Source organism: Chiloscyllium plagiosum, chromosome 2 (assembly GCF_004010195.1).
Source record: "Chiloscyllium plagiosum isolate BGI_BamShark_2017 chromosome 2, ASM401019v2, whole genome shotgun sequence".
In the NCBI taxonomy this organism is placed as follows: Eukaryota; Metazoa; Chordata; class Chondrichthyes; order Orectolobiformes; family Hemiscylliidae; genus Chiloscyllium; species Chiloscyllium plagiosum.
In genome coordinates, this window is record NC_057711.1 from 38631728 (window position 1) to 38652366 (window position 20639).

The following is a 20639-nucleotide window of genomic DNA, read 5'->3' on the forward strand; positions in this document are numbered from 1 at the left end:
CCCCGTCCAACACCTTTCCCCCGGCCGCACCCAACTGCGTCCAACACCGCCCCGCGCCCCCCAACCCCATCCAACACCCCCACCCCGTGCCCCAAACCCATCCAACAGTGGACTGGTCACTAACAACAAGGCTGCTGCTGCCTTTGTGGGGTAAGTCTCCAAATAGCGCGCACACAGCCACAGACACAACTTTTTACAGCAACTTTTTGACAGGTTCCAAGTTTGCCCAGTATAGGACAATGTTGGAGAAATTATCTGGGGAAGGGGTTTTAGGGTACACCCCTCTGTAGAATTCCAGGGAAAGTGTGGGGAGAGAGAGGGCTGGAGGTCATTGATTTGGAGACGGTGCCTGTTTATTCACTAAACAAAAGACATGATCAGTGTTGGAAACATGTCTTTAATGTAATGTTTCTATCGGGACCTCAAGATCTCCTTTGGATAATCCGATTTTTGGATAATTGGTATTCAGATAATCGAGGTTCCTTTTTATATACATTATGAAAAGTAGTGGACCCAGCACTGATTCTTGTGGCACTCCACTGGTCACAGGCCTCCAGTCTGAAAAACAAACCTCCACCACCACCCTCTCTCTTCTACCTTTGAGCCAGTTCCATATCCAAATGGTGAGTTCTCCCAGTATTCCATTAGATCTAACCTTGCTCACCAGTCTCCCATAGGAAACCTTGTTGAACACCTTACTTGAAGTTCATATAGATCACATCTAGCGCTCTGCCCTCATCAATCCTCTTTGTTACATCTTCAAAAATCTCTATCAAGTTTGTGAGACATGATTGGAACAGACTCCAGGGGCTAAAAATAGCCTATAATTTTCTTTCTTGCCCTCCTCTACCAAATATATATTTTAAGATATTTCAGCTCATGATTTCAACTTTTAAAATTTTAATTTTCACAAGAATAATGAGGTCTCTAACATATTCTTGGCTTTCACTGTATGTGATTGAATGACTAGATTTTTTTAGATCATGCTCCAGCAAATCAAATGAATTACTGATCTTAAAAAAAAAACTCTGCATTATCTATTAATGTAAAGGACCCCAGGTCTGTAATTTATTTTGTTCTGTCTTTTAATCTTTGTTTGTGGTCCCTCTTGTCAGCTATGGCTCCACCAGCTTCAGCAGCACTTTAATGCATCTTCCAAGAGCCATTGTGTGCCATGTCTGTGCTAGATTGGCAGGGTTTATCAGTCTGGAGTGAAGCTGTTTAGTGCCTTTGCTCAATATCCAAACAGCACAAATCACTGGATGGTGGTTATGATCAGAATTATGCCTGGTTCAACCCCATCCACTAAACATGAAGACATTAACATTAATTTTAACACCACATTGCTGCTCTGAACTCAGTGCAGATGTGAAATGAGACTGTGCGCATCGCTAAGTGAAATATTTATCCACTCATTCATTCATTGAAGTTTTTTTTGGGAGATCCACTACAAGCTGAGCTTCACTCAATCACAAATGTTTTACCACACAGTAACAAATTTACTGTTCAATTTTGAGCCAAAATCTGTATATCTATATTTTCACATACGTGTACGCACCTGTGTGTTTGATAGCTATTATAGTACATTCATATAAATTTAATTTGAGGAACAATCTGTTTTCCAGGTGGTTGATGAACTTGAAGATAAAATGAGTGAAGGTGGGATAATTGTAGATTACCATGGTTGTGACTTCTTTCCGGAGCGCTGGTTCCACATTGTGTTCGTACTTCGTACAGATAATTCAATTTTATATGACCGATTGGAAAACAGGTACCAACTGTTTAATATGATATATATGTTTACTTAAAATTCAGTTTACTCAAAATATTCTTGATGCACATTTGCACTGTTTACGTAAAAGTCATTTCCTCTCCAGCCACACTCACAAAACAATCATCCTAGGGACTCAGTATTTTTCTTCAGGTCAGGGAACAGATAATTGTATATAATCGTAAATAATATTGTTTCCTAGACACTGGCCATCTTTCTGTATCTTGTTCAAATGGCTATTAATTTTTGAGCTTTTGTTTTTTGAGGATATATGAACTCAGTGGTAAATTCACTTGAGCCCAGGCTTGTTTTTAAACACAGTTTTCATACAAGCATGTTTGGAAGACAATATGGTTACCAGTCAGAAGGTGCTAGTGCTTCCAAATAAACCTGTTGGACTATAACCTGGTGTTGTGTGATTTTTAACTTTGTCCACCCCAGTCCAACACCAGCTCCTCCACGTCATGATTGCCCTTCTCAACCTGTCAGCTTCCTTTGAGATAGTTGACTAAGTCAACCTCCACCAATGGGTCTTAATTGTTATTAGGCTGTGTGGAAGTGTGCTTTCTTGACTCCCTTTCTTATCTATTTAATTGTAAGTGCTTGAAGTGGTTTCTCATCCTGCTGCTTCATTATTCCCAGTCCCCAGAATATACCATTGGTTCATCTCCTATTTCTTATTCCTACACTGACAATGCCTAGTTCTTCCTCAGTGCCATGTCTGTAGATTCTTCCATTGTCTCTAAAATGTCTGACTGCTTGATATCTAATTCTGGATTAACAGAAATTTCCTCCAGATAAAATATTGAGAATAATGAAGCCATTGGCTTCAGTCCTTTCCCCAAACTGTTTTCGAGCCAATTACTCCCAACCCTCTCCCTAGCAGCCTTACTGCCACATTTGACCCTGAGAAAAACTTGTGACCACATCCATCACCAAGACGGTATTTTCACCTCTGTACCTTTGCCAGATTTAGGTCCTATCTCAAGTTATTTGCTGAAACCCTCAGAGATACTTATGTTACACCTAGACCTGCCTATTCCAATGCTTTATTGGTTGGTTTCTAGTGTTCTACTCTTTTTAAACTTCAGATTTCCCAAAAATCTGATGCTGGTGCCTTAATTTGTGCTAAAGTGATTGATATTCTATCACTTTGAGCTCACTGATGTTCATTGGCTTTCTTCAAGCAACTTCTTAATTTTGGAATTTCCATCTGTATTTTCAAATTTTTCATTTCTTTGTCCCACTATTTATCTGCATCTTCATTTGGCATTGTCGTAGGAGAAAGCTGTGCGCCACCATTTTTGGATTTTGCATTTTAATCATTGTGCTATTGGCAGCCATGCATTCATCTATCAAGGTCATAAACAGTGGCCTCACCTCCTGAAACCCCTCTTCCTACCTTGAACATGTTCCTTAAAACCGAGCTCTTTGACCAAACTTTAGCTTATCTATTCTAATATCTCCTAATATGACTGTCAAATTTTGTTTGATGATGCTTCTTTGATGTGGTTTGGGATGTTTTATGATGTTAAATGTGCAGTGTAAATGAAGATGTCTTGGCACTACTTTTTTTATCCTTTTCAATGCCAGATGTTTTGCTGTCCATTGTAGTATTTCTGCTGCTTTGTCTGAAGTTAGGAAATACAGCACAGACTTTAGATCAAATCAGAGATAGTAATCTGGAAAGATTGGAGACAGTTGCTTAACTTCTGTACTGTAAGAAATGACAGTTGACATTTAAATTTGCTTTCAGGAGTTACAGTGGAAAGAAACTTGAGGACAACATACAGTGTGAGATTTTCCAGACTATATATGAAGAAGCTATGGAGTCATATCGGGAGGAAATTGTCCATCAGTTACCCAGTAATACACCTGAGGACCTGGAGAGAAATTTGGATCAAATCATACAATGGATTGAACAGTGGATGAAAGATAACAATTGAATGTTAGCAATTGTAAATGTCCTTGTACTAAAACAAAGGACTTGTGTATAAATGGCAAATATAATCTGACATAGCTGATTTCATTGAACTGTCTTTACAGTGGTATTTTCAGCAGCAGATAAAACAAAGGACTTTTAGGCTATATAAAGATTTAATTAATTGTCAAATATTTACATTTAAAATTCAGTGGTGTTCATTGTAAATATTTTGCTTCTGAATGAATGTGTGAAGACGAAGAAAGACTGCATTTTTTCATTTATAAATTGTCTATTCCAAACAAACCACTTATGTAAATAAGACTTTAAAAAATGATCAATTTAGAAAATATTGTACATTGAGAAGAGAGACAAGTTTCAGAAGCTTTTCATCAGGACATGTGCAAGAATGTCAAATTTACACCAACTGTGTTCCCAGTGCTTTCTCCATGGCAGTGTCTCTGCCAATCAATCAGAATCTTTGTCTCCTGTAGTGTAAGTTATTGGTTGTCCAAGTTTGGCAAACTTGTGTTTGTGCTGATGAATAAGTTCTAGATATGTTCAAAATACACTATCCCATGTCCCCCTTTGAAAGGCAAATTTAATTTAAGACAGGTGAGGTATTAAACTTGAACAGGAAAGCTTGGATACAATTACTGCACCAAGGTGACTGGATATTTGTTCACAGTAGGTGTGACCATTCACTCACATTTAATATGTTTCACTTTACTTGGTGTTAGATTTTAAATTAAAATCAAAAGAGTACTTCATGCATAAAGTACTCATCCTGTTTTCTCTATTCTAATTTATTAATCTCAATAAAAGGTGTTGGTTGTATTTCCGTAATAATGTTTGTTACTGCTTTATTTACTGCTTTACTGTTTTTCCATTAACTGGAAGGAATGTTCTGATTAATTCAATATGTTTATCTTGATCTATTTTTCCAATATGTAACTTGTCATGCAAGACACAAAAAATCATGTCTATCTAGTAGAAATGTAAACTTTTCAATTTAAAAGTTTGGAATAGTGATATCAAACTGACTTTGATATTTCTAGAATAAAATATTCAATAGAAAAATTACAACAGGCATGATATTCTAAAAATTTCCATTGCCACCACATTTTTTTTGTATTCGGTGTGATCCAGGAGCAAGAGTTGCAGGAGCCTCCGCCCCAGTCCTTGTCCAGCAGGTTAAAGAGTTTTGCTCCCTGTACGGGCAGGAATGGGAACTGCAGGGAGGATGAGCTGATTGCCCACAGCACTGTGGTGAGGGAACTATTCAAGTTGGGGGAGAGAAGAGAAATGTCATTGTAATTGGGGAAAGAGGCATAGACACTGTTCTCTGCCATCAGGATCAGGAGTCTCAAAGGTTGTGTTGCCTGTCTGGTGCTCAGGTTCAGGATATCTCGTTTGGGCTGCAGAGGAACTTGGAGGGGGGAGGGTAAAGATCCAGTGGTTGTAGTCCTCATAGGTACCAAAGACATAGATAAAACTAGCACAGAGGTTCTGCTAAGGGAGTATGAACACAGCCAGGAGCTAAATTAAGGAACAAACAAAAAGGTATTAATCTTTGGATTACTACTTGAGCCACGAGCTAATTGGCACAGTCATTTAGATTAAGCAGGTAGATGCGTGGCTCAAAGATTGATGTGGGAGAAATGGGTTTGAATTCATGGAACGTTGGCACCAGTGCTGGGGAAGAAGGGACCTGTTCTGATAGGATGGTCTTCATCTGAACTGTGCTGGGACCAGAGTCCTACCGAATCACATTACTAGGGCTGTAGACAGGACTTTAAACTAAATAACTGAGGGAGAGGGTTCAGTTATAGGGGAAGTTAGAAAACCTGAATTAGAGAAGGATGTAAGAGTGCAGAACTCAGGGAAAGTTACTAAAATCTCCAGCACAGACACAAATAGGAGAAGAGTGTTTGGAAAGGGTTAACAATCAAACTTCAAGCACACTGGATAAATGAATGATAATGAGAAGAGGGACAGTTAATATAGGACAAAAGGTGTTATATCTGAAATGATGCAGTATAAGAAGAAGGTAAATTAGATTGTGGCGCAGATCGAAATTGGCAGGTATGACATAGTGGGCATCACAGAGACGTGGCTGCAAGGGGATCAGGTTTGGGGCTGAATATTCAAGGATTTACATCCTATTGAAAAGATAAGTGAAATTAAATCAATAGTGAGACACACAGTAGGGTGAGATGATGTAGAATCTGTGTGTGTAGAATTGAGGAACCGCATAGGTAAAAAACCATAGTTGGAGTTATGTGCAGGCCTCCAAACAGTGGTCAGCAGCTGGTGTGAAATATACTCATAGATATAGGAAAGATGTGTAGGAAAGGCCAAGTTACAGTGATCATGGGGGATTTCAATATGCAGGTGGACTGGGAAAATCAGGTTGGTAGTAGATTTCAAGAAAAGAAATTTGTGAAATGTCCACAAGATGGCTTTTTGGAGCAGTTTGTGGTGGAGCCCAGCAGGGAACAGTCAATACTGGATTTAGTGTTGTGCAGTGAGGCAGACTTGATAAGGAAGCTTAAGATCAAGGAACTCTGAGGTCATAGAGATGTACAACATGGAAACAGACCCTTTGGTCGAAACTATCCATGCTGACCAGATATCCCAACCCAATCTAGTCCCACCTCCCAGCACCCGGCCCATATTCCTTCAAACCCTTCCTATTCATATACCCATCCAAATGCCTCTTAAATGTTGCAATTGTACCAGCCTCCACCACTTCCTCTGGCAGCTCATTCCACACACACCACCCTCTGTGTGAAAAAGTTGCACTGTATATCTCTTTTATATCTTCCTCCTCTCACCCTAAACCTATGCCCTCTAGTTCTGGACTCGGTGACCCCAGAGAAAAGACTTTGCATATTTACCCTATCCATGCCCCTCATAATTTTGTAAACCTCTATAATGCCAAAGTAAATCACTGAGTAGACCTCAGCGAGAATATTGTATCCAGTTTTAACTACCATCTCATAGAGTGGCAAAACCTTGAAGTGAATAGGTAAAGGGACGGCTGGAAAATGGGAAGCCTTCAGAAATGAGATATCGAGAATCCAGAGAAAGGTTTTTCCTGTTAGGGTGAAAAGAAAGACTGGTAGGTATAGGGAATATTGGATGACTAAAGAAATTGAGGATTTGGTTAAGAAAAAGAAGGACGCAAATGTAAGGTATAGACAGGATAGATCGAGTGAATCCTTAGAGTATAAAGGAAGTAGGAGTGTACTGAAGAGGGAAATCAGGAGGGCAAAAGGGGGCATGAGATAGCTTTGGCAAATAGAACTAAGGAGAATCTAATGGGTTTTTACAAATACTTTAAGAACAAAAGGGTAACCAGGGAGAGAATAGGGCTCGTCAAAGATCAGCAAGGGGGCCTTTGGGTAGAGGCGCAGAAAATGAGGGAGATACTAAATGAGTATTTACTGTGGAAAAGGATATAGAAGATATAGGCTGTAGGGAAATCGATGGTGACATCTTGCAAGATGTCACCAATTACAGAGGAGGTAGTGCTGGATGCCTTGAAACGTGTAAAGTTGGATAAATCCCGAGGATCAGGTGTCCCCTCAAACTCTGTGGAAAGCTAGAGAAGTGATTGCTGGGTCTCTTGCTGAGATATTTGTATCATCGATAGTCACAAGTGAGGTGCTGGAAGACTGGAGGTTGGCTAACGTGGTGCCACATTTAAGAAGCTGAACAGGCTGGGACTGTTTTCCCAGGAGCGTCGAAGGCTGAGGGGTGGTCTTATAGAGGTTTACAAAATTATGAGGGGCATGGATAGGGTAAATAGGCAAAGTCTTTTCCCTGGGGTCGGGGAGTCCAGAATTAGAGGGCATAGGTTTAGGGTGAGAGGGGAAAAATATAAAAGAGACCTTAGTGGCAACCTTTTCACTCAGAGGGTAGTACAAGTATGGAATGAGCTGCTAGAGGAAGTGGTGGAGGCTGGTGCAATTGCAATATTTAAGAGGCATTTGGATGGGTATATGAATAGGAAGGGTCTGGAGGGATATGGGCCGGTTGCTGGCAGGTGAGACTAAATTGGGTTGGGATATCTGGTCGGCATGGACGGGTTGGACTGAAGGGTCTGTTTCCATGCAGTACATCTCTATGACTCTAAGGTCAACCCTCAGCCTCCAATGCTCCAGGGAAAACATCCCCAGCCTGTTCAGCCTCTCCCTATAACTCAAATCCTCCAACCTTGGCAACATCTTTGTAAATATTTTCTGAACCCTTTCAAGTTTAACAACATCTTTCCGATAGGAAGGAGACTAGAATTGCATGCAATATTCTAACGGCGGCCTAACCAATGTCCTGTACAGCCGCAACATGACCTCCCAACTCCTGTACTCAAACTCTGACCAATAAAGGAAAGCATACCAAACGCCTTCTTCACTATCCTATCTACCTGCAACTCCACTTTCAAGGAGCTATGAACCTGCACTCCGTTGAAATCTGAGGTAACCCTCTTTGCTGTCCACTACACCTCCAATTTTGGTGTCACCTGCAAACTTACTAACTGTACCTCTTATGCTCGTATCCAAATCATTTATGTAAATGACAAAAAGTAGAGGACCCAGCACTGATCCATGTTGCACTCCACTGGTCACAGGCCTCCAGTCTGAAAAACAACCCTCTACCACCACCCTCTCTCTTCTACCTTTGAGCCAGCTCTGTTTCTAAATGGCTAGTTCTCCCTGTATTCCGTGAGATCTAACCTTGCTAATCAGTCTCCCATGGGGAACTTTGTCGAACACCTTACTGAAGTCCATATAGATCACATCTACCGCTCTGCCCTCATCAATCCTCTTTGCTACTTCTTCAAAAAACTCAATCAACTTTGTGAGACATGATTTCCCACATACAAAGCCATGTGGACTATCCCTAATCAGTCCTTGCCTTTCCAAATACATGTACATCCTGTCCCTCAGGATTCTCTCCAACAACTTCCCCACCACCGACGTCAGGCTCACTGGTCTATAGTTCCCTGGCTTGTCCTTACCACCTTTCTTAAACAGTGGCACCACGTTAGCCAACCTCCAGTCTTCCGGCACCTCACCTGTGACTATCGATGATACAAATATCTCAGCAAGAGGCCTGGCAATCAGTTCTCTAGCTTCCCACAGAGTTCTCGGGTACACACATTCAGGTCCTGGGGATTTGTCCACTTTTATGTGTTTCAAGACATCCAGCACTTCCTCCTCTGTAATATGGACATTTTGCAAGATGTCACCATCTATTTCCCTACAGTCTATATCTTCCATATCCTTTTCCACAGTAAATACTGATGCAAAATACTCATTTAGTATCTCCCCCATTTTCTGCGGCTCCACACAAAGGTCATCTTGCTGATCTTTGAGGGGCCCTATTCTCTCCAAAGTTACCCTTTTGTCCTTAATGTATTTGTAAAAACTTTTTGGATTTTCCTTAATTCTATTTGTCAAAGCTATCTCATGACCTCTTTTTGCCCTCTGATTTCCCTCTTAGGTATATTCCTACTGCCTTTATACTCTTCTAAGGATTCACTCGATCTATCCTGTCTATACCTGACATATGCTTCCTTCTTTTTCTTAACCAAACCCTCAACTTCTTTAGTCATCCAGCATTCCCTATACCTACCAGCCTTTCCTTTCACCCTGACAGGAATATACTTTCTCTGGATTCTCGTTATCTCATTTCTGAAGGCTTCCCATTTTCCAGCCATCCCTTTACCTGCGAAAATCTGCCCTCAATCAGCTTTCGAAAGTTCTTGCCTAATACTGTCAAAATTGACCTTTCTCCAATTTAGAACTTCAACTTTTAGATCTGGTCTGTTCTTTTCCATCACTATTTTAAATCTAATAGAATTATGGTCGCTGGCCCCAAAGTGCTCCCCCACTGACACCTCAGTCACCTGTCCTGCCTTATTTCCCAAGAGTAGGTCAAGTTTTGCACTTTCTCTAGTAGGTACACCACATACAGAAAATTGTCTTGTACACACTTAACAAATTCTTCTCCATCTCAACCCTTAACAATATGGCAGTCCCAATCTATGTTTGGAAAGTTAAAATCCCCTACCATGACCACCCTATTATTCTTTTTTTTATATCGATATTTTTATTAGAAATTTAACAGTTTACAAGTTTACAAAAATAAACAAAACTCTCAAGTACAAACATTGATATACAATTAAATCTTAAATATATAACCAAAATTTAACAAAAGAAAAATACCGAAAAAAAAACAAAACTCAACTAACTACTAATCTAACCTACAACTAACCAGGGTGTATATTTCAGTCTCTTACATTATTCAAATAAGAGAAAGAGAGAAAAAAAACAGCGGATAGCATAGAAATTGGGTAGTGAGATACATGCTCGGAATGTGTTAACATCAAATGTAACAAAACCCGTATTCGTGCGGGATTCCTCTCCCATGGGGCCCCAGACCAGCCAGGTTCGCAATCTCAATTAAATAAAAGCCCGTGCTAGGATAGCCAAAATATCGGTATTCGTATAATTCAAGAAGGGCTGCCATATTTTATAAAATAATTCGGTCTTTCGGTGCACCATATTTGTAAGGAATCAAGGGGAATACATTCCATAATTAATCTGTGCCAATTTAAAAGTCCAGCGGGGCCCTCTGCCACCCAGTTTACCAAAATATTTTTCCTTGCACAGAAAGAGAGAATAGAAAATAATCTCTTCCCATGCATGTCCAGGGAGGATAAGTTCGAAAAGCCCAAAAGGAGAGATATGGGATCCACTTTAATTTCCGTTCCTATAATTTCTGTCAGGGCACTTGCTACTTTAGTCCAGTATCTACGGATCTTATGACAGGTCCATAGACAATGTACAAGAGTGCCCACCTCTATTTTACATTTGGGACACATTGGGGATGCCCCTGCCTTAAATTTTGCCAATCGATCCAGTGCTATTTGGGCCCTATGAAGTATCTGCAGCTGGATAGCCTGAGTTCTGTTACAGAAGGTGATTCTTCTGGCGTTTTCCCAAATGTCATTCCACGTTTCTATAGAGATTTCTAGCCCCAATTCCTGATCCCATGTTTTAAGCAGATTGTCCATATCTCCCAATACTTCATCATGTAGTAAATGATAAATAGTACTGATGGAGGATACCCCCTTTGGTCGTAGTACTCTACATTCTCTATCTGATTTATAAAGACTATCTAATAACGTAGTCTTCTTCTGTAAAAAAGCTCGAATTTGGAAGTATCGATAGAGGTCTCCATTAGGTAATCCGAATTTCTGACGCAGCTGTTCAAAAGACATCAGGACCCCTTCTTTAAATAGGTCCCCTAGACATGAGATACTCCTGGATCTCCAGAGTTTAAAAGTGGCATCTGTACCCCGGTTGAAATCCCCATGCTCCCACTATCAGAGCATAGGGGGATGTTTTATGTGAGTTGCCCTCATTTTGCCGCATTATATTCCAAGCTTTAATTGTATTTAGTATTATAGGGTCTTTACAGTGATCCGCAATGATTTTCCTCTTGTCTGAAAATAAAAGGTTAATAAGTGGGCATTTTACTTGAGAAGCTTCGATGTCCAGCCAGATTGATTGTGGATCAAACAGGACCCAATCAGCTATGTAACTTAATAAGGAACTTAACTGACATTTCCTAAAATCTGGGAAGTCCAATCCTCCCCTTGCCTGTGGAAGCTGTAGCTTCTTCAGCTTAATGAGGGGCCGTCTATGATTGCAGATAAAGGAACCCAACCACCCATATAATTTACGTAGTGCCAGCCTCGGCAGCATCACCGGAAGCATTCTCATAGGGTATAGGAGAAGGGCAGGACGTTCATTTTAATTAGTGCTATTCTACCCAGCCAGGAAATTGGAAGGTCTCCTCATCGCTGGAGGTCATGCCTTATCCTTTCCAGTAAATGCACAAAGTTAGCCTTGTATAACTGACCAAATACTGGGGTAATAAAAATACCTAAATATAAGAAGCCCTCCAGGGACCAACGAAAGGGAAAATGGGATCCGTCCACTAAGTGGGGTATCATAGCAAGGCCATCCATTGGCATAGCCTCCGAATTTGAGAAATTAATTTTATAGCCTGAGAATGCGCTAAATGTATTAATAACTTGGATTAAGCGAGGTACGGACATCAGAGGATTACTGAGGAATAGAAGAATATCATCTGAATACAGGGTAATTTTATGTTTACCTGTACCGATCCTCGGGGCCGTTATATTAGGATCAGCTCATATAGCTTCTGCTCGTGGTTCAATTATTAGCGTAAATAACAATGGCGAGAGAGGACATCCCTGACGGCAGCCCCTACCCACACTGAAGCTATCCGAACCTAATCCATTGGTACCCTATTATTCTTACAGATAACTGAGATTTCCTTGCAAGTTTGTTTCTCAATTTCCCTCTGACTATTTGGGGATCTATAATACAATCCCAATAAGGTGATGATTCCTTTCTTATTTCTCAGTTCCACCCAAATAACTTCCCCGGATGTATTTCCAGGAATATCCTCCCTCAGCACAGCTGTAATGCTATCTCTTATCAAAAATGCCACTCCCCTCCTCTCTTGCCTCGCTTTCTATCTTTCCTGTAGCATTTGTATCCTGGAACATTAAGCTGCCAGTTCTGCCCATCCCTGAGCCATGTTTCTGTAATTGCTATGATATCCCAGTCCCATGTTCCTAACCATGGCCTGAATTCATCTGCCTTCCCTGTTAGGCCCCTTGCATTGAAATAAATGCAGTTTAATTTATTAGTTCTATCTTGTCCATGCCTGCCCTGACTGTTTGACTCACTTCTGTGAAGAGTGTTCTGATTCCTGAAGAAGGGCCTGTGCCCGAAACGTCGAATCTCCTGTTCCCTGGATGCTGCCTGACCTGCTGTGCTGTTCCAGCAATAAAGTTTCAACTTTGATCTCCAGCATCTGCAGACCTCACTTTCTCCTCACTTCTGTTCTCATCTGTACCAGTCTCAGATTGAATTTACTCTGCAATTTGAGAGGGAGAAGATAGAATCAGAGATAATGGTATTACAGCTGAATAAAGGCAACTGCAGATGCGTGAGGGAGGAGCTGGGTAGAATTGACTGGGAGCAGAGCTTAGCAGGAAAGACATTGGAACAGCAATGGCCAGAGTTTCTGGAAGTAATTCAGGAGATACAGCAGAGATTCACCCTGAGGTAAAATTAAGCATGTTGCAGGGAGGATGGGGCAACCATGGCAAACTAGCGAAGTCAGGAAGAGCATAAAAGCAAAGGAGAAAGTATATACAGAGGAATCTCGATTATCCGAATAAGATGGGCGGGCACCATTTCGTTTGGATAATTGATTATTCAGTTAATTGATTCAATGCCTCTCCTCTGGGGCTTGGAGTTTTCTGAAGTTTCCTTTTTCCTCGTTCTGCCTGTCTTCCTCCCACTCTTTGTCTCAGGGTTTGCTTCTGAACCCCACCCCCCACCCCCTATCAGTAAAATGGGATTGACACAGGGAGCACTTGCTAAGACCGCTCCCCATTCAGGAGACGCGGTAGCAGCACACTGTACACGAGACCCTGTTCGACCCTCCCAGCCCCACCTGACCCTGCTCCCACCTCACTCACGTCCAACCCCACTCCCTGTCCGAGACCCCCCCAACCCTGTCCAACCCCGCTCAACCCCACTTCCTGACCCCTCCCAACCCCGCTCCCTGTCCGAACCCCATCTGACCCCCTCAACCCCTCTCCCTATCTGACCCCACTTACATTCCGACCCCGATGACCCCGCCGCCGCCATCCGATCTGTCTGCTGCGCCCCCTGTGTCCCACCACACGTTCTGCCTTACCCTCCGGGGCAACCGGACTGGACACCACCAGTAAGACTGCTGCTGCCTTTGGGGGTGAGTCTCCAAATAGCACACGCACGCGCACACAACTTTTTACTGCAACTTTTTGTCAACTTCCACCTTTGCCCTGTACAGGATAATGTTAGAGAGATTATTGGGGGAAGGGGGTTTAGGGTACACGCCTGTGTAGAACTCTAGGGAAAGTGTGGGGAGACAGAGAGAGAAAGACAGTGGTCAGTCATTTGGAGATGGTGCCTGGACTTCCATCAATGTTCAGGACTGTTCTTGGCAGCATTTCAGTAAGCTAAGTTTGTTTTTAATCATTGTAAACAAAAGGTGTGATTGGTGTTGGAAACAGCTCCTTGATGTAATGTTTCTATCAGGAATCGAGATCTCCTTCGGATAATCCGATATTCAGATAACTCGATATTCGGATAATTTATATTCGAATAATCAAGGTTCCTCTATAATATAGCGAAGGACAGTGGGAAACCAGAGGATTGGGAAGCTTACAAAGACCAACAAAGGGCAACAAAATATGAAATCAGGAGGGAGAAGATTAAATATGAGGGTAAGCTAGCCAGTAATATAAAGGAAGACTGTAAGAGTTTCTTTAGATATATAAAGAGTGAAAGAGAAACAAAAGTGGACATTTGGGCGACTGGAAAATGACACTGGAGAGATAGTAGCGGGGAACAAGAAAATGGTTGAGGAACTGAATGATTACTTCACGTCAGTCTTCATGGTGGAAGACATGAGTGATATCCCAAAAATTCAAGAGACTATGATGGCCAGCACCAATGAGAAGCTGCTAGAAAAACTGAATGGCTTGATGCTGGATGAATCACCTGGACCAGATGGACTAAGGGAGAGTTCTAAGGGAGAAAGCTAAAAAGACAGTGGAGGCATTAGTGGTGATTTTCGGGAATTACTAGAGTCAGGGAAGGTCCCAGAGGACTGGAAAATCGCTAACGTGACAGCTGCGATAAAAAGGGAGTAAGGCAAAAGACAGAAAATTACAGACCGATTGGACTAACCTCGGTGTGGTAAACAACCTGGAATCCACTGTGAAGGATGGGATTTCTGAATACTTGGAAGTGTATGGTAAAATAGGGCAAATTCAACATGGTTTCATCAAGAGGAGGTCATGCCTGACAAACCTGCTAGAATTCTTTGAAGAAGTAATGAGCAGGTTAGACCAAGGAGAGCTAATGGATGTTATCTACCTGGACTTCAAGAAGGCCTTTGACAAGGTGCCAGACAGGAGACTACTGAGTAAGATAAGGGCCCATGGCATCAAAGGTAAGGTGCTAGCATGGATAGAAGCCTGGCATGCTGGCAGAAAGCAGAGAATGGGGATAAAAGGGTCTCTCTCGGGAGGACACTCTCTCAGTAGTGTTCTGCAAGGCTCAGTGTTGGAACCCAACTTTTCACTTTATACATTAACGATCTAGATGAAGGAACTGAGTGTATTCTGGCTAAGTTTGCAGATGATATAAAGATAGGTAGAGGGTCAAGTAGCACTGAGGAGATGGGGAGGCTGCAGCAAGATTTGGACAGGTTAGGAGAGTGGGCGAAGAAGTGGCAGATGGAGTACAACATGGGAAAGTTTGAGGTCATGCACTCTGGTAGGAAGAATAGAGACATGGACTATTTTCTAAATTGGGGAGAAAATTCAGAAGTCTGAAGTGCAAAGAAACTTAGGAGTTCTATTCCAGGATTCTGTTGAGGTAAACTTACAGGTTGAGTCAGTAATTAGGAAGGCAAATGCAATGTTGGCATTTGTTTTGAGAGGACTTGAATATAAAAGCAGGGATGTACTTCTGAGGCTCGATAAGGCTTTCATCTGACCACATTTGGAATATTGTGCCCAGTTTTGGGCCCCATATCTCAGGAAGGATGTTTTGGCCCGAAAGCATGTTCAGAGGTCATTCACAAGAATGGTCCCAGGAATGAAAAGCTTAATGTAAGAGACTCTGGGTCTATACTCAATGGAGTTTAGAAGGATGGGGGGGGGGGGGGGGGGGGGAGGGTGTGTGTGAATCTAATTGAAACTTACAGAATACTGAATGGCCTGGGCAGAGTGGATTGTAAAGTACAATATAGAAATCCTACAGTGTGGAAACAGGCCCTTTGGCCGAACAAGTTCACACTGACCCTCTGAAGGGTATCCCACCCAGACCCATTCCCTTACCCGAGTATCCTACACTTACTCCATAACTAATGCACCTAACCTACACATTCCTGAATGCTATGGGCAATTTAGCATGGCCAATTCACCTAACCTGCACATCTTTGGATTGTGGGAGGCAACCAGGGCACCCAGAGGAAACCCACGCAATCACAGGGAGAATGTGCAAACTCCACACAGCTAGTCACCCAAGGCTGGAATCAAACCCGTATCCCTGCTTTGAGGCGGTAGTGCTAACCACTGGGCCGCCCCAAAATGGGAAGATGTTTTCATTTGTAGGAGAGACTAGGATCCAAGGACACAGCCTTAGAGTAAGCTTCTTGATTATCAAAGGGATCAAGGGTTATGAGGATAAAGCGGGAGAATGAGGTTGAGAAACTTATCCGCCATGATTGAATAGTGGACCCAGTTGAGATGCTCGGTGAACCGTTCTCTAAGCTTATGTTTGGTCTGCCCGATGTAGAGAATGGTGGAGCAGATTCAATGGGCAGAATGGCCTAATTTCTGCTCCTATGTCTTGTTGTCTAATGGTCTTATGATCTTCTTCAGGTATTAGGTTGACAGGTGAGCTGCTTCAATAAGCTGAGCTGCAAAGGAAAATAAGAAAAAGTATACGGCAGCTTTCCTTTCTCCCAACTGACAAGAATTTGTTACTTTCCTCGTTCATTTATGACTATCAGACTAGAGGATTGATGAAATTAGAGTGGTGCTGGGAAAGCACAACAGGTCAGGCAGCATCTGAGGAGCAGGAAAATCGACGTTTCGGGCAGCAGCCCTTCTCCAGCATCTGCAGTCGTCACTTTCACCTGGAGGATTACTGAGACCATCAATTTATTAGCACTCCACACCTCAATGAATACAGAAATGCTATGATTATGTTGCTGCATGTGGTAATCCCAAGGCCTAGACTAAGAATTTTGAATTCAATTCCCACCAATGCAGAATGTGAAATCAGAAAATCCTTTCACCAGTCAATTTCAGCTGTTGGATTAAGGATCTAGAAGTGGTTAGCAGAGCTGCCTGCCAAGTGTGATTGGGATTTTAGGCGAGGATGAATTCGAGTTGAGTTGTGCCCAACTAGGCTCTTAGTTAAAAAAAAAAGTGTCATTTTGGAAACTCCAACTGGACATCACACTCATTGCTCAAGGTAGTCATGCAGCTTTATATAAATGGTCAAATGGAAGAACTTAAAAATCATTGGAGTTCACTTCCAGTTTGTTATAGGAAAACCTGACTCCGTGTTGCTTATTGGAGAAGAGGGAGTTTTTGTAATGTGTTGTGTATGAATTTCAGACTGGGCAATGATTGTGGACTTGAGGACTTTAGCTGCAGGAGTTTGTTCAGACTCTTTCCTGCTATCTGGGACTTACCTGGGAGTACGTCCCACGGAGGGGCGGGCCCGGATGGATCACGTGAGCTCCGCCATTTGTGTTTTGGGAGAAGAGGCGGAAACGGTTATCTCAGGTCGGTGCAGGTGAGCAGGGACTGATTGGGAATGAGAGGAGTTGGGTGAGGGGAAGCATTTTCTTTTTATGTCAGGCGGTCTTTATTGTTGGATGCTCCGGCCGGGTGGAGCAATGTTTGTGTGTGTGCACTAGTGCCTGCCGGCTTCTACAGACTTTCTTTTGGCCCAACAAGGCCCTTGTTGTTGCTACTTGCATAGTTGAAGTGCTCATTTTTTGAAGTCATCTATTGGTTTTTTTCTACATCTGTCATCGAGACAGACTGGTCGATAATGTAAAGTAACCAAATTGTTTGGAGTGAGACTTGTGATCGACCAGTAAATTGCACAGCCTTTTATAGATAGGGAGTTGAGAGTAATGAGTTGGCGTAAGGGGAGTTGAGACCCGGGGCAGATTAGTCAAGTTCTTACTGGGCGATGTAGGCTTAGGAGCGATGACTGACTTACTCCTCCTATTTTTATGTTCTCCTGAATTTGTTTTGTGCAGTTATTACGTCAGACGCTAAAGACCAAATGCTTCATTTTGTATTCTCAAATATATAAAACAGGATGTTATTTTGTACTTTGTCTGGGCCAATGGGAGGAATGTTAACTACTTCACAGTTAACTATTCACGGGGAAATTTGCTTGGTAATTCTATCCCTGAAATAAGGTTACAAATTAGCTTCAGTGCATCTGTTCAAGGACGAGGATTACCTAAAATGTCCTCCATGTACTTAAATAGAAAACTAGGTGAACTTCTATGTAAGATAACAACAATGTAACTTATCCTTATTGTCTGTTTATTTAGAAAGATATTTCTAAATTTGCAATGTAAAAGAACTACAGAAGAATCTCATTTGGAATTAGAAGTTGTCAGATTTTTGCTGTTCTACCCCCTCCACCATTTCCATGAGAAAAGAATGGGCACTAGTATTAATGTTTGCAACTTTGTTTCTAATTTCATACTTGGAAAGACTGCTTAATTCCAACCTTGTGATATCACTCATCTCCATTCAAGCTTTAGCTGCTGGCGAAAGCTTTATTCAGTCACCGTGATTCCGATTCTTTTCTAACTGGTCTCTCCAAAATTTTAGCAAATTTGGCTAACCCTTGTTTACATGATCAAACATTTATGCTTAAAAATAACAAGTACTTTGTGATTGTTTATCTGATAATAAAGGCATTATGAAACTTCAACTTATTACAGTTCTTATTTGACTTTTACACCGAGAAACTAGTATGTAGTCTCTAATGAGAAGATAGCCTTGGTGTTAAAGGAAAATAGTGTGTTCGGGCAGAATTATATATTTGATTTATTGATCTAGTTAATGCTGATTGCTTACAATTCCCATATGCTTCCTATTTAAAACACAACTTGTGCTCAAATCGTCATGTAACCTGTCCAGGTCTGGAACTCTGACAAAACTTTGTATTCCTTCAAATTTCCTAATTATACATTCATGACTTAGCAGCCATGCGTTCATCTACCTTGATCTTAACCTCTGAATTCACCCCATTCCTCCAAACCTCTCTTTCTTCCCTGCTGCTCAATCTATCTGAGTGTTATGGACCAGGCCAGACCCCCTCAAAATATTTCAAGAAAGTAGCCTTGACCCTAATTTTTCTAGTTATTTTAAACAGATGTAAACTGGATTTTCAAGGAGTGATGCAGCTGGCCCAACCACTCAGTTTGAAACAAACAATTTATTTATACGCTAACAAAAGAGAACAGTATATAGAATTCAAAGTTTGTGCGAAGATTTGTAGCTCGGGTGCTCGTTGCTGTGGTTCTGTTCGCCGAGCTGGAAGTTTTTGTTGCAAACGTTTCGTCCCCTGGCTAGGCGACATCATCAGTGCTTGGGAGCCTCCTGCGAAGCGCTTCTTTGATGTTTCCTCCAGTGTTTAGAGTGGTCTGTCCCTGCCGCTTCCGGTTGTCAGTTTCAGCTGTCCACTGTAGTGGCTGGTATATTGGGTCCAGGTCGATGTGTTTGTTGATGGAGTTTGTAGATGCGCCTAGCCAGGGGACGAAACGTTTGCAACAAAAACTTCCAACTCGGCGAACAGAACCACAGCAGTATATAGAATAACGTAACAGCTGAAAAATCTAATTGTCTCTATCATAACTTGATGCTATACCAAATGCTTGCAACATCCCCTAAACTACTCTCCCTTTCCACAAACTTTGGCAAAAAGGTAAATTCAAAAACAGGTTCTTAAAGGAGAGAGAGGATTAGCATGGAGCTGTGTCTTTGGGTCCAGCAGTTTCTGTGGATTCCCAGCTAAAACTTGACTAGCAGCTGCAAAACAGCCTGACTTAAAAAACCAAACTCTGAGAATGAGCCACTTCCCTTTCATTGTATAAGTGTTTTATAAAAAAACACTTACTTGAGGCAGTATCTGTTAGCTATAATTAAATTGGCCTTAAAACCCATGTAAACCAGACACATTGGAACCTATGCATTTACGCCCCTTTTGTGGGGGGGGGGGGGGGAAAAGGGAAAAACAAGACAGAATAACCTTGTCAAAGGAGCAGCATTGTCACATTGAGCACTTGCCTTTTTGTACTAAAGCTATTGTTTTTAAACTTGTTTTTGATTTTGTGTTTATACAGCATACTTAGGTTTTTTTCATTGTGTTAAAGGTACTAACTAAATGGAAGCTGCTCTGCTTGTTCTTTGAAATTTGAATGTACAATAGTGCAATACTTAAAACCTTGATGCTATGCACTTGGGTCAGGTCTAACATTGCTCCGAAAATGCAGTGGCTAAATGTTTTCAAATGCAGAGGTTGTACTCTTGATCCTACAGTTATTTAGCCTTTTGGTTTTCAGTGTTCTGCTACTTGGTTCATAAACTGTAAAAACAATAATTATGGTGCCTTTTGGCCACTCAAGGCTCATGCTTCTTCATCAAATCACTAATGATTTCCCATTTCAAAATCTACTTTGGGCATAAATTTATGATAGTTAATGGCTAAGAAAGATAGAAAATTTTGTCCCCTTTCCTAGTAATGTGAAGACTTTTCTGTGTAGATTTCTTTCCACCAGAAACCGCTCCAGTTACCAGAAAAGTCACTCATATACTTATTCATAAAAATATGTAGCCCAGTTTATCAATTCTATTATTACCATAGCAAGTTTTGAGAAGATTTGTAGCTCAGGTTGAGGTTCTGGATGTAGGTTTGCTCGCTGAGCTGGAAGGTTCATTTTCAGATGGTTCGTCACCATACTAGGTAACATCTTCAGTGAGCCTCTGAATGAAGCACTGGTGGTTTAGCCTGCTTTCTATTTATGTTAATTATACCCAAGGAAACTCAAACATATAAACAGAAAGCAGGCTACGCCACCAGTGCTTCATCCGGAGGCTTACTGAAGATGTTACATAGTATGGTGATGAAACATCTGAAAATGAATCTTCCAGCTCAGCGAGCAAACCTACATCCTATTATTACCATTTCAGCAGAAACTTAAGCTAGCTTTTCTTTGTATTCCCAGTTT

The 20639-nt window shown here is 41.6% G+C and overlaps 2 protein-coding genes and 1 non-coding gene across 11 annotated transcripts in view; 2 read left to right on the forward strand and 1 right to left on the reverse strand.

Annotated features, from left to right (window-relative positions):
• ak6 (adenylate kinase 6) overlaps nucleotides 1–3903 on the forward strand; it is a 14224-nt gene extending 10321 nt beyond the window's left edge. For all 3 annotated transcript variants that reach the window (XM_043707976.1, XM_043707984.1, XM_043707993.1), the window contains exons 4-5: nucleotides 1626–1771; nucleotides 3528–3903. In XM_043707976.1, the coding sequence (XP_043563911.1) occupies nucleotides 1626–1771; nucleotides 3528–3717 (336 nt within the window). In that variant the 3' untranslated portion in view covers nucleotides 3718–3903. The remainder of the gene's footprint in view (nucleotides 1–1625; nucleotides 1772–3527) is intronic.
• Nucleotides 3496–3600, reverse strand: LOC122539776. The gene has a single exon (XR_006309183.1). It is a non-coding gene; the product is annotated as a small nucleolar RNA snoR97 (small nucleolar RNA).
• A 13161-nt stretch (nucleotides 3904–17064) lies between the features above and the next one.
• The window catches only part of ccdc125 (coiled-coil domain containing 125), a 30413-nt gene continuing 26838 nt past the window's right edge, over nucleotides 17065–20639 (forward strand). For 4 of the 7 annotated variants that reach the window (XM_043708057.1, XM_043708065.1, XM_043708112.1 and 1 more), the window contains exon 1: nucleotides 17065–17163. In XM_043708057.1, coding sequence (XP_043563992.1) covers nucleotides 17103–17163 — 61 coding nt within the window. In that variant the 5' untranslated portion in view covers nucleotides 17065–17102. The other 3 variants (XM_043708090.1, XM_043708076.1, XM_043708085.1) reach the window with 3 other exon arrangements.